Genomic DNA, 13,658 nt, shown 5'->3' with positions numbered 1-13,658 from the left:
AGGTTCAGGGGGACGAACAAAAGGGATCGGGCTGAAGGCTCCGTGAGAAAGTGAAAAGCATCCTCTTTCCTCCTGCCCGCTTCTGTACCCACGGTTGGAGCAGCCCCGTGTTAGTGATTTATTATTACACGACACCTCTCTGTGCTCGGGCCAGCTGAGACTGCCTTTCTGCTGCTCGGAGAGGCTCTAGCCGAAGGCTAGAAAGGGGAAAGGAAAGCCTAGGAAAGGGGAAGGAGCAGGGGAATGTCGCTGCCATATACGCTGCTCCAGGAACCGTGTGAAACAAGCCGGAGCCCTCCAGGGAAACGAGCAGGAAAGCTTCCCGGCGTGCCATTCCCCGCCTCGCCACCCTGCCCCGGCCCTCGCTGCGCCTTTCAGCGCTGCAGCCGCGCCGGGTGCCTGCGCGTACTTGGCGGCGAGGGAGAAGGAGCGACCCGACGCCTTTTGCTCTCTGCCTCCTGCAAATACGGGCTGCAAGAGCCGACTTGCAGCGAGCGGCAACAGCCTCCCCGTGCTCTCGGGGCGCGATCAGTCGGCGGGGCCCAGGGCCAAGACATATAAACGCGACCGCGTGTGCGGCGGGACGTGTGACGGCCGCCGGGGCGAGGGCGAGCGCCGCGGCTGCGGGCACACCCCCTGGCGCCCACAGCCTCCACCGCGGCCCCTCGCCGGGCGGGAGGGGAAGGCAGCGCCGCGGGCCCCGGCGGGCTCCCCGGGCGGGCGGCGGAGCCTCGCCCAGCGCCCCCCGGACGCCCCCTTCCCCGCCCCCGGCGGCGCGGCCGGGCCGGGGCGGTTCCGCGCCGCGCCGCTCCGCGGGGCCACGTCGGGCCGCGTGCGCGCGGGGCTGAGCGCGGCGCCGTGACTGCGGGGTGAACTCGGCCGTGCCCAGCGGCTCGGCGGCGATAGGGGAGCGGGCTCCTGACGAAAGCGGAACTCGGCCGGGCCCATACAAATCAGAAAAGAGCCCGGCCGCCGCGGCAGAGCGCAGCCGAGCCCGCGGGGGCAGGGACGCTGCCGCCGCCGCCGCTGCACGGACCAGCGGTGCCGCGAGAGGCGCCTCCCGATCTCCGTCCCGGCCCCGGCTTCGACCCCGGCCCGAGTCTCGGCGAGCGCGAGGCGGGACGGCCGCCAGCACCGGGCTCCGCGCACCGGGCAGCGCTGCGCGCCCCGGGCGGCGGGGCGACGGACGCGGGGCACCATGATGAGCAGCTACCCGGACGGCGAGGAGGACACGGTGGCGCTTCTGGCTCACGGCACCGGCGGCAGCAAGGAGCCGGAGCGAGGCAAGGAAGAGCTGGGCGCCGACAAGGACCCCGAGAAGCCGGACCCCTCGCAGAAGCCCCCTTACTCCTACGTGGCTCTGATCGCCATGGCCATCCGGGAGAGCGCGGAGAAGAGGCTCACGCTGTCCGGGATCTACCAGTACATCATCAGCAAGTTCCCTTTTTACGAGAAGAACAAGAAAGGCTGGCAGAATAGCATCCGCCACAACCTCAGCCTCAACGAGTGCTTCATCAAGGTGCCCCGGGAGGGCGGCGGCGAGCGCAAGGGCAACTACTGGACCCTGGACCCGGCCTGCGAGGACATGTTCGAGAAGGGCAACTATCGCAGGAGACGAAGGATGAAGCGGCCCTTCCGGCCGCCCCCGACCCACTTCCAGCCCGGCAAGACCCTCTTCAGCCCGGACAGCTACGGCTACCTCTCCCCGCCCAAGTACTTGCAGTCCACCTTCATGAACAACTCGTGGCCGCTGGCGCAGCCCCCCGGGCCCATGCCCTACGCCTCCTGCCAGATGTCTGGTGGGAACGTCAGCCCCGTCAATGTGAAAGGACTCTCGGGCCCGGCGTCCTACAGCCCCTACTCGCGGGTGCAGAGCATGGCGCTGCCCAGCATGGTGAACTCCTACAACAGCATGAGCCACCACCACCACCCGCACGCCCACCACCCCCAGCAGCTCAGCCCGGCCAGCCCCGCGCCTCCCGCGGCCACGGCCGCGAACGGAGCCGGCCTCCAGTTCGCCTGCGCCCGCCAGCCCGCCGAGCTGTCCATGATGCACTGTTCCTACTGGGAGCACGACAGCAAACACAGCGCCCTGCACTCCCGCATAGACATCTAGGGAGGCTCCGTCTGGCCGCCGCCGCAGAAATGCTCTTGCCCCGGCCCCGCTGCCCCTCTCCCATCCCGCGGCGTTATCCTGCGCTCTCGTGTCCCTCTCCTTCTCCTTCTCCTCTTTAGCTGCGAACTTTCCTCTCTCCATGTCCAAACTGTTGCGGTGGGAAAACAGTAGCCCTGCTTCGCGGGTAATATAAGTGCGGGAGCCGTCCTACGATGAGGAGAAGGCAGTGTCCGTGCGGGAGCTGCCCCAGCGGGGCCGCGCCGGGCGCAGCGGTGGCCGGGCCGGCTGCCTCTCGGCGAGCTCGGATTTACCGTTCGCCTCTCTGCTCGTGTGTGTGTGCGTTTGTGTGTGTGGGGGGAAGAGCATGTAATTAAAAATAGGCTGTTCAGCCCTCAAAATTCTGTTGCTTTATATTTCGGCCGTAATCTTTTCGGGCTCAGCCTTGAGGAGAGCAAAGCGGAGCTTGTAAATAGCGGAGGCAGTTCCACTCGTGGCAGTGCGGGGCTGGCGGGGCCTAGACACTGCCGTGTGCCCGCGGTGCTCGTCCTCCTCCTCCTCCTCTTCATCTTCTCTTTCTTCTTCCTCGGTTTGCAAAGCTCTGCGCTTCTTCCGAGCTGTGGCGTTTCGTCAAAATAGTACTTACGTGGGGACTGCTGTAACAGCAGATGTGCGATATTGCTGGTTATTAGAAACCAACAAACAAAACCCGTCAGGGTCACTCGTGAAACGTTTCAGCAGCGCTAAATATATTTTTTAAAGGAGACAATGTCCTCTGAGGTCTTAAAAGTAATTATATACAGGTCTAAAAAAAATGTTTGATGTTATTAAAAAAAAAAAAGACGCTTTCCTATAAATTGGAATATTTTTCCATGTACATATAATTATTAATAATGAAAGTTTAAACTATCTTCGGGGTTTTTTTACCTCAAACCTGGCCCAAAATGGATTTTCCGGTAGGTTCTGCTTTTGAGTGCTTGCCCTTTTTCTTAAAAAGTTTTGATCCTTCAATTTTACATAGATTAATGTGAAAAAAAATAGCGTTTGTAATACAGGGGCCAGTTCATAGCGATTTTATAAATGTTTATGTAAGCTGATAGATGCTGTGGCATAGTACCATTTTGGGACCAACTTTTCTAGAGTGAACTAGCACTTTTATTGTACTTTCTAGCAGTGTAAAGTCTCCAATAAAATGCCTTTCCTTCTATTCATATCGTTTTATTTCACTCCGCTCCTCTGTGCTCGGGGTCGAGAAGCGGCAACGGGTTACAGGGCAGGAGCCGCGTGCCGGGGCCGCTCCGCGCTGCCCCGGCGGCTCCCGGCGGCGGGCACTGCCCCCGGCCCCGCGCCCCGGCAGCCGACTCGCAGCGCGCTCCGCGGCCGCGCACGCCTGCTCCGCTGCGGGAAACACGCGGGCTGTGCTCGAGCGGCGTATCGGCTCCGTTGAGCGCCGTGGCGGGCTGCGCACCGGCGGGAGAGCTTCGGCGGGGCCGTGCCGACCGGCGGCTCGGTGCTGCCTTGGCGGTCGCCGAGAAGGTGCAGGGCCCGTTTCGTTGGTTCCGCGGCGTGCGGCGCGGGCGGGCCCGGCAGCGGCCCCGATCCGGGGCGCAGGCCCGCGGCAGCGGCCCCGATCCAGGGCGCGGGCCCGCGGCAGCACCTCGCCCCTGTGCCCGGCCCTCCCGGGGCGCCGGGAGGCAGAGCCCTCCGGGAAGTGCCGAGGCTGTGCCCGCCACAGACCCCGGCTCCGTTTTCGTTTCTTCCCCGCCTGGTCGGGGCCGCGGCTCTGGGCGACATCGCGCAGCCCCGGGCCCGGCTCGGCTGGTCCCCGGCTGGTGCCGGGAGGTGCTGGCGGGTCGCTCCGGCAGCGGCGTTCCCGAGGCCTGGGCCTGGCTTCAAAGCCTGCCCGCTCTCGCAGGCAGCGGCCCTTGCGCGGGCGTCCGGGGGCTCGGGAGGGGTCGGGACGGCGGGGCTGGCGGGTGGCCCCCGCCCGGTGCCGGCTTGGGACGTAACCGGTCCCCTTGGACAGCAGCCTGGGCCAGGCCTGCTGTTCCGTGGGGGAGAGCGGGGATGCGGGTTGCGCGGGCAGCTCGCTCCCCCGGAAAGGGGTGCTAGGGGCGAAACCCGGTACCGGGAGTGAGCACTCCCCTCCCGCTGCCGGGGGCCTGCGGCGGGACCCACGGGAGATGTGACCCGCAGGCGCTGGGTGCGGGCAGGCCCGAGTGTCTGTCTCCGTCTCTGCCAGGGCCTTCTGCAGACTGTGCGCGGAAGGAAGAGGGAGCCTCCGGTTCGGTCGCAGAAATCAGTGGGGGGACACGGGGACCGATCACCTCTGCCGCGGCAGTAGTCGGCGGGCACGGCCAGAGAGAGAAGGGCTCCGGGGCCTGGCTGCGGGCTGGAGGCCCTGCTGTGCCCGCAGGCCGCGGTCCCCAGGCCCTGGCCCGAACGGGAGGGCGCTGGGAGCTGTGGTGCGGCCAAGCCGCTCCGCTCCCGGGCAGGCAGAGCCGCGGGGCTACGGCAGACGGGGTCCCTGGTGCCGCCGCCGCTCCGCGCTGTGCACAGGGGACTGCGGGGCAGAGCTGCTGCCCCGGGGGCCGGGAGGGACGGAGCGAGCCCAGCCGCCACACGAACGCCCGTGTAACGGGAGGTGAAAAGCTAGAGAGGGGCGGCGGGCAGCCCCGGGGCTGCCAGCGCACTTGTGTCACGGCCTCGACTCACGCCTTTGCCATCCGTGGCTCTGCCGGGAGCGGGACGCTCGCTCGGGGTCTCTGACCTGCCCCGGGCCCTCAGGTGGGAGCTGAGTGGAGGCGAGAGGCAGCATCGCTCGCACGCCCCGAGGAGCGCAGGGTGAGCGGGGAGACCGGCCCAGGCAGCAGCCGTGCACCGGAGGGCTCAGGGCCTTGGCTGCTTGTTCCTTATTCGATGGGGACTGCTGGTCCCGCTTGTTTCCTCCGGGGTACGTCGGGGCCATAGCGAGCTAGCGGTGGGCACAGGGGGAAGGGAGGGCGGGAGTGCCGCCCCGGGCCCCGCACAGCCCCTCCGGCGTCCCCCGTGTCCCTTCCTGGACTGTGCCATCGCATCGCCGGGCTGCAGCCCTCGTGGCAAACACCTGGGAGCGGCTGCTGCCTCGCCAGCTTTGGATGAAGGGATACCTGGCTGTGCTTTGGTGCAGGGGGAGACGACGGCAGCCCGGGACCGGGCAGGGCCGTGCGGACCCTGGGGCTGCTCCGATTCCCGCGGGATCTCCGGGCGGTGGCGCCGCAGGGGGAGAGCGTGGGCCCGCGATGGGCAACCAGCACCCGGCTGCGTCAATGCGGAGAGGCAGGGAGCACCGCGTTAGACCGCCGTTCGTTCAGTGGTGGGCAATCTGTCCCTGGACCAAGGCCGCCCTGCCCAAGAGGGCGCGGTGCGGGAGTGTGGGGCTGCTTGGGGGCAGGCAAAGGTGCCCTCAGGGTCCCCGGCCTGCCGTCACTCACCGGGGGCTCTCCGCTGCGGCTCCCCGGGCCCTGGGCCCGCCAGGAGAGCGATGCGGGCGGGCAGCGCCGGGAGAGGCTGCCCGTCCTGCCAGGCCCGAGCCCTGTCCGTCTGCCAGATGCCCTGTGCCCGGCCGGGGCTCTGCTCGCCTTCGCCCCGAGCCCCCCGCGCCGCTCCCCGGCAGCAGCGCGTCCTCAAGTCAGCCGGTGCCGCTGTCGCGCCTCTAGAATGTTTTCACGATCGTTTTCCGTATTTTATAAACAGAGGCTGCACTGAATATAAACTCGTGCAGTTTATTAAACAGCCACCGTGTCCTGGGCACGGTTGCTGCCCCCTCCCTCCACCCTGCCCTCAGGACCGCCCGGGCAGCCCCAGTGCAGAGCTCTCCCCATCCCAGGCACGGAGGGACTGGGCTGGCGGGGCCCCGGACTGCCTCCAGCCGGGCCATGCCCCCGGCAGCGCCGCCTCGCTCTGCCCTCGGCCCTTCGCAGAGGGGGCGGGCAATCAGAGCGAGAGCCCGGCCGGCGTCCCGGGCCGGCGTGCCCTCGTTCGCCGGGCTCCGGCCGACGGCGGCGTGGGGAAGGGCTCGTCCTGCGGGGAGCAGCGCAGCCTCTGCCGCCGTCGGGAGCGGCCAGGCTGCCCGTTCAGGTCCCGCCGGCCTGGGGAGGGGCGCAACCATCACACCCTTACTCTCTGGGCAGCAGGCACCGGGCCGGTGAGGAGCCGTTAGCTGTGCGCTAACAAACACCGAGGCGTGGGCACGCAGGGACTGAGCCTCCAGTGAGAGACTTGGCCCCCACGCGTCCCCACGACTCGGCCACCGGGCAGCCTTGCTGCTGTGCACGTCAGGTCCGCATCCCGGGACAGCGGCACTTGAGACGGCAGCGGCTGGGCGGGAGAAGGGCGCTGTACTGACCCCACGTGCAGCCCCAAGGGCACGAACGGCCCGGGCGAGGGGGCTGCCCACGGCGGCTCAGCGTTCCCTCGCCCTGGGCCGTCGCGCCAGCTCCTCCTGCGGCTCCCACCTGCCCCCGGGCCGCGCTGCCACCCAGCCCCGTCGGCCCCTTACGAAAGCAAGCGGCCGAGCGCCGGTCTCGGCAAGAGCTGGGTTTGCGCGTTGCGTAAGGCCTTTGCCCGTTATACGAATGACGGTAGGAGGAACGCTCCGCCGAGCGGGACGCGCTCCCCGGGCCAGCACTGCGGGACGGAGCCTCCCTCCGACCTCGCGGCAACGGCCCGCCGCGGGACTGCTCGGGGCACCGGAGCCGGGGCAGGGGGGCTCGGGGCCGCTGTCCTGGCTGAGCTGCCGCCGCTGCCCTGCCGGAGCGGCCCTAGGTTTATGCAACGCTGGCGAGAGATGAAAGCAGAAGAGCGAGGGCTGTTTTCTGCCGGCGCGGAGCGGGCGTGGAAGCAGTCTGCCTTGGCCTCTGCCGGAGCGGGAGCGCGCTGCCCGTGCCCCTCGGGGAATGGGGAAGGTTTGCTTCCCGGGGCTGAGCGGGCTCCCATCGCCCCCCGGCTGCTCCGTCCCCCGAGGCAGTGCCGAGCCCGGGGGGCTGTTTTGCGGCCGCAGGTTTTTCTTCATCTCCGGTCCGTTGCGCAGCCCTCGAGCCCTGGCCGGGCTCGGAGAGTGGCAGAGCCCTCGGTGCCGGGAGCGCTCCCCGCACGCACGGCACGCACGGCACGGCTGCCCTCTGCCTGCGGCCCGGCGGGAGCGCGGGGGCAGCCGCCCGGCGGCGGGGCGCTCAGGGACCCCAGGGGAGCGGTTGCGCCCCGGGGCGCCCCGGCTCCTCTCGTCGTGCGCGGGGCGGGTGGGCGACAGTGCCGGTGGCTGCGGGCAGGGCAGAACCGTGCTCCGGGAGGCGACACACGCACAGCTCTCACCTTGCGCCCCCTTCCCGCCCCGGCCGGTGCGGCTGTTTAATACCGCCTGATTCCTGGTATTCTTGTCCGTGTTTTAAGTGGTGAAAAAGTCATTTCCAGTCCCATGGTCCGCGTTTCACCCTGAACTCATTGAAAAGGGAGTGCGGGGTCAGGACTGTTTATTATACAACCAATTAAAACAGGAAAATATGCAAAGGCTTCATTCAGCGAGATCCGGCTATTGTTAAGCCGAAAACGATATTTTTGTTTCAAAAATAAAAAAGTACATTTGTTGCTTAAAAAATCTCCGCTCTGCATGTGTGACGGACACGGCTCCCGGTCGCTCTCCCCGGCTGCCCGTCCGCCGTGCCCCGGCGGTCGGAAGAGCTGCGAGCTCCGGTGGCAACGGCTCGCCTCCCGCCCCGCGTCTCGGGGCCCGTCCCAGCCCGCTCGCTGCGTCCCGGGCCGAGCTGCGGACCCTGCGCTGCCGGAGGGCGCCCCGATGGGGCGGGCGGCGGGCAGGGACCGGGAAGCCCTCCTTTCCCCTGCTGGGGCTCAGCCCACCCTGCGGGATCCGCTCCTGCCCGCTCGCAGGAGAGGCCGGCCACCCTTAAACGCAGGGAACGAGCTCCGTGCAGGCGGGCGCGGGCAGCTGTCGTGGGGCTTTGGGCAATAGAAGACGGTGAAGAAAAGTACTGCGAGGACCAAAAAGCCCAGCACTGTTGTAGGCGATTGCCAGGGCCGGGGTGAGCAGACTCGAGAGCAGGGAGACGCGCTGCAGAGCCCTGGGCGCAGCGCTGAGTCCCGCTAGCGGCTGCCGCAGCCCTGGGCACATCTCGGCGGCCGGGAGCTGGGATGGAGCCGGGCCTCAGGCGGGGCTCCTGGGTCTGCGGTTCCCTGCGCTTTCTCCATCCCCCTATGCGCACTCTCCCAAAAACCCATCCCTGGGTCTGCGGAGCATCGCCGCGGCTCGGCAGGGCTTTGCCCTGCGGCGGTGTAACATCTGCCCCGCAGCGGGGCAGGCGGCTGCGGCGGCCTGGGGGCCTCCTCCCGGCCGTGGGGCTCCTCCCGGTGGGGCTCGGCGCCCGCCCGCCCGCCCGCTCCGCCGCCCGGGGCCGCCGCGGCACCGCCGCCCACCCCAGGTAGCCCTCGGGGATGTGCTCGGCAGCGGGCCTGGGAAGCGCTCACCAAAACAATCGCTCAGGCTCGCCTAATCCAATGAGTTTATTTTAGTCCTTCAGCTGTATTGAAAACATTAGCTCTGCTTCTTGTGGTTGTTTACAGTATGTTGGTCTCAACATCACAGCCGCCCTTCTGGAAAAGTCTTACAGGATTCAGGCAGAGAGAAACCGACACAGAAGTTGACTCAGAAAGCATGATGGTAAATGATTAATCGAATGAGAGACAGGAAGGAGGAGGTAATCAATGAGTTTTCACTTATAGTTTACTTGGATGGACATCTTTTTCCTTTTTCTTTCTATAAGTTCAGAAACCACATGAGGTTTTATTAGCCAAACAAGCAGCTGCAGAATTTGGTGGGAATTCGTTCAAATTCCGCTGCATGTTGCCTGAAGCAGAATTCGGCTTTCGACAAAACCTCGTGCTTGTTCCCGCCCCAGCGCACGGAGTCGGGCGGCGGGAACCGAGGCTGGGCTGCGCCCCGCGGGTGCCCGCCCGCCACCCACGGCGGGGACCTGCCCGGTTTGCCGGGGAGAGGGAGTCGAGGAACCCAGAGCAGGAAGGCACTGCTCAGGGGAGGGGAGCCTTGCACAGCGAGCAAATGCTGTGACAAGTCTCATCAGGTGGGGTCTGAAAGTGATGCATTGGCTCTTCCTGCTCCGCCTTTGGGGAGTACACCCTGTCCTCGAGTCCCGGGCGTCCCGAGCTCGGTTTCCCGGGAGGGCGCAGGCGGGCGCGGGCACCCAGCCGGCTCCGCAGCCTGCCCGAGCGAGGAGCCCCCTCCTGACATCGGCGGAGGTTCCTGACTTCCCAGCAGGTCCCTGCAAACGCTGCGTTTTTGTTGGCAGCTGAATTGGTCACCTACCTTCGTTTATTCTTTTTTTTCTTTCTCTCTCTAACGAGATTTCACCCTACACCCCACATGAATAACTAATTCGGAGTAATTATGGAGTAACGGGACGGAATATCCCATTTCTCGTTTACACTGACTGTTTTCGACTACGTGAGGCAGCACGGCGGGAACGCCGGCCCGGGAGCGTCGTGGCGCGACCCGCAGCAGCCACGGGCTGACCTCGGGAGGGCGTTTCACTGCCAACGGCTGAGAGCTCCGGTCCTTGGCTGCGGCGGGGGCGTCTGAAAAAACGTGAGGCTTCGGTAAATGGGCTCTGGAGGATGGTGGGGAAAAGGCTGGTGATTTCTAGGCTGGCGGGGCAGCTTCAACTCCTTCGGGCACGCGGGGCGTGCAAAGATCCGGGCTGCAAGGACACGCTGCCGCTGCGCCGCAAAGAAGGGTTTGAGATACGGCGCAAAGGAGAGTTTGAAAACCTATTGTTTGAGATACGGCGCCTGTTCCCCCGTTTTTTCCCAACGGTAACTGTGATCCTTTTTATTACGATCGTTCTGTTCCCTGAAAACCCAAACAATCAATAAAGGACAGAGCGAAGCTGAGCACAACACGAGGCGTAATGTACTCAGTTATCAGAAGGGGGAAGAAGCAAAAAGGAGTCACTCGCTACTGATCTTTTTTCAGGTGTTGCTTTTAACGAGATGTTCAGGAAAAAAATGCCAGGCACATGTTGTTGACGCTGGGCTGAGTTTCCTCTGCTCGTTGCCTTAGGACGCGATATCGCTTGGTGCTAATCAGCGGCTACGTCTGGGGCATCTGGTACACGACTCCTCGGCGCTCCCCGCGCTCAGGTGCAAGGCGTTACTGCGGTGCGAAGGCTGCCCGGCAGCCAGCCCCGGCTGCAGCCCGCCGAGCCCTTCGCTGGGGAGGGCCGTCGGCCCCGACGGAGGGGAAGAACCGGCGCCGATAACGGCTCGCACAGCCCAGACAGCGAAGCTCTTGTGAAGCAGCAGCGCCCCGGCCAGCGCTCCCCGCCGCTGGCTGCCTGGCTACTGAAAGACCCCCCCGGGCGCGGGGTGAGGGTTTCGGGGAGAGGCAGGTTTCCGGAGGCTGAGGTTTTGGCAGCCGCAGTTCTCCCTTGATTCGTTTTCAACGAGGTTTTCAGGCCGTACCCGCTGCGAGGCGGGCGCGCCGCCGCGGAGCGTGCTGCCAGCCCCTTCTGCCTTCAAAGTCACGTAAACGAGGCAGGAGGGGTACGCACCGACTGGGAACGGCCCCTGGCATCCCCACTAACATCAGTGGGAGATGGATCCCCGAGGCACTTTAATTCGTGCCCGTCTGGATTGCCATGGCAACGGTCTAATGTCCCCAGAGCGCGGCGGGGGCAGCGGCCGCCCGGCCGGGCCGGCAGCGGGCAGAGGCGGCTCCTCTGTCCCCTGGCCTTGCAGGTTGCCTTTCGGCTTGCTGTGATGCTTCCGAGATACGGGAACGTTTTCAAAAAAAAAGAAAGAGGAGATTTTTAAAGCTAGCGGGAGAATTTGTAAAGTCCTTTAAAATACACGTCGTTGATCCCATCTCCCGTAGAGCAGTCTCCTGCCCTGGCTGCTGTAGTTGCAGTCCCACGGAACAGCCCTTCTCTTTTTTGCTCTTTCCCTAAATCAGTGAGCTTGCTTTGGAAGCTCCTCAGTTTGCCTTTTTTTTTTTTTTTTTTTTTTTAAATAAACTACCGTTTGGTTCAGCCCGGAGCAGCCAAGCGTTGTCTGGGACAGTCACCAGTTGCCCTGGATTAGAAATGGGAACCACTTGTTTAAACATCCTAAGGTCCCAAAATCTCTACGAGCCATCACAGAAAGGTTCTTTTTTCCCTTCCCGGAGTGGGAAGGGAGCAAAGGGATTATAGGGAGGAATGTCTGCTCAGGCTGCTACAAGCACCATAAGATTTCGGTTTGCCCTTTTTTTTCCCCATCAGTTTTTCCATTCCTTGAGGAAAATTTTCAGTATCTGAATCAAAGTGCATTATTCCAACTCTTTTTTTTTTTTTAAAATGTTGTTTTGTTTTATCTTAGCCCTTTTTCATGTTTTCGTTTAAAAAGTGACAGATTTGGTAGAACTCTCAACTGTTTCCCATTAGAGGCGGAGAGTTCACCAATGTGCCTTTCTGATGTTCCACATTACACGTTTTGCAGTTTAAAGCAGGAGTCCATCCTAAGTAGTTACAGTTGGCCCGATGCGGGAAGCCCTTCTGCCTGCATCGCCCTCCCGAGCTCCCCAGCCCCGGCGGCCCGGACCGCCGCTGCCCCCTGCCGGGCCCGCACCGCGCCCCGCACCGCACCGTGCCGCATCGCACCCGCCCCGCCCGCCGGAGCCGGCCCGGGGGAGCGGCGTCGCCAGCAGCCCGTGCTGCGAAGGCCCTGCCAGGGCCTGGGGGCTCCAGGCTTCCCGCCGCAGCAGGCCGGCTCGGTGCCTGCCGCCGGCCGCGGCCCAGGTGCTCTCAGGATCGTCCGATTGCCAGAAAACACCCAGAAAAGTCATGGTGCGTGGGAGGTGTTTCCCAGCCCGCGGGACGTTCTTCATTCGGTCTTGAGATGTGGGGAATTCCTGGGATGTAAATACGCAGTGGCACGTTTCTCTTTTGCCCTCTCCATTTCCCTCGCCGATTCTTCTTTTCTCTCTGCTGCTGCTCTTATGACCATTGCTGGTCTCTCCATGGATGTCATGGTACAGGGGCTGTAACAGATGCATTCCATCCCGGCAGCAGGCTTTCACCATTGCTCTGATGTTCCATATTTTTAACCACTAATCTCTTCTTTAAGGAAAATCCCCTTTATGTAACAAGTCATTCTTTGTGTTTTGGAGTGTAGCCCTGTACAAACACTAGTACAGCTGTGTGGAGAGCAGTGGTTGGTAGGAAAGTTAGAAGTTTTAAGGTAATCTTTTAGCCAAATTTTCCTGTAAATACATGCAGGATACAATACACATTTATAAAAAATCCTCCTTTGGCAGCTGAGACCTTATAGCCATAGAAAATGATTTTGTACACGTGTGCTGAAATTTTTGGTAATAAGCTTTCATTTCATATTCCTTAGACCCCAAAAATCACTGTATGGTCCATTGATCTTGAGCAAATGAGCGCGTTTGTGATTATAACATGTGAAATGAGAAAGAAGAAAAATTATGTAGGTTACTGGAAATATCCCTTTCCATATGTTACTCGTGTTTGTTAATGCATGGACACAGGACAGCTGCTTCCTTATAGTGGCAGTTTGTAATTTGTGCAACAAAGTCACCAAGTGCTGGAGATCCTAGTGTAGCAGAATTTAAGGTGCTCACAGGTTATTGGATCATACATGAATTCTAATATTCTTTATGTGATCAGCTGTTGCCTTTTCTTTGGAAAAGAGCTGAATATTTGTAAAGTATTAGGAGAAACAGTTTGCTAAAGGAAATCAAGTGCAGTGGATTTTAGAGAAACAAAAGACACAGTGAAATAATTTATATTGAAGTAAGAGGAAGTCCTGGTTTTATCTGCGCTGACTGAGCTCCCTTGCTGAGGCCTGGGAGTGGACCTTCTCTGTTTTGGTTCTGTGCTGGGGCTGGGCAGGGGAATTTGTGCGCTGGCAGCGTGACTGCCAGGGATTCACAGAATCATAGAATGGTTTGGGTTGGAAGGGACCTTAAAGATCATCTAGTTCCAACCCCTCTGCCCTGGGCAGGGACACCTTCCCCTAGGTCACTTTGCTCAAAGCCCCGTCCAGCCTGACCTTGAACACTGCCAGGGATGGGGCAGCCACAACTTCTCTGGGCAACCTGTTCCGGAGCCTCACCACTCTCAGAGGGGAGAATTTCCTCCTTATATTCAATCTAACTCTACCCTCTTTCAGTTTAGAGCCATTGCCCCTTGTCCTATCACTACACACCATTGCAAAAACCCTCTCTCCAGCGTTTTTGTAGACCTCCTCTAAGTACTAGAAGGCTGCTCTAAGGTCTTCCTGATGCCTTCTCTTCTCCAGGCTGAACAACCCCAACTCTCTCAGCCTGTCTTCATAGCAGAGGTGTTCCAGCCCTCGGATCATCTTCATGGCCCTCCTCTGGACCCGCTCCAACAGCTCCATGTCCTTCTTGTGTTGGGGACTCCAGAGCTGAACGCAGTATTCCAGGTGGGGTCTCATGAGAGCAGAGTAGAGGGGC

General features: G+C 62.4%; 1 protein-coding gene across 1 annotated transcript; it reads left to right on the top strand.

Annotated features, from left to right (window-relative positions):
- The first annotated feature begins 1,198 nt into the window (after positions 1-1,198).
- Positions 1,199-2,116, top strand: FOXL2 (forkhead box L2). Its single transcript, XM_086618514.1, has one exon. The coding sequence runs from the start codon at positions 1,199-1,201 to the stop codon at positions 2,114-2,116; it is 918 nt and encodes a 305-aa protein (XP_086474640.1).
- The last annotated feature ends 11,542 nt before the right edge of the window (positions 2,117-13,658 follow it).

Source organism: Tauraco erythrolophus, chromosome 11, assembly GCF_009769465.1.
Source record: "Tauraco erythrolophus isolate bTauEry1 chromosome 11, bTauEry1.pri, whole genome shotgun sequence".
Classification (NCBI taxonomy): domain Eukaryota; kingdom Metazoa; phylum Chordata; class Aves; order Musophagiformes; family Musophagidae; genus Tauraco; species Tauraco erythrolophus.
The sequence above is the reverse complement of the archived record's forward strand: the minus strand, read 5'-3'. Positions and strand labels throughout refer to the sequence as shown.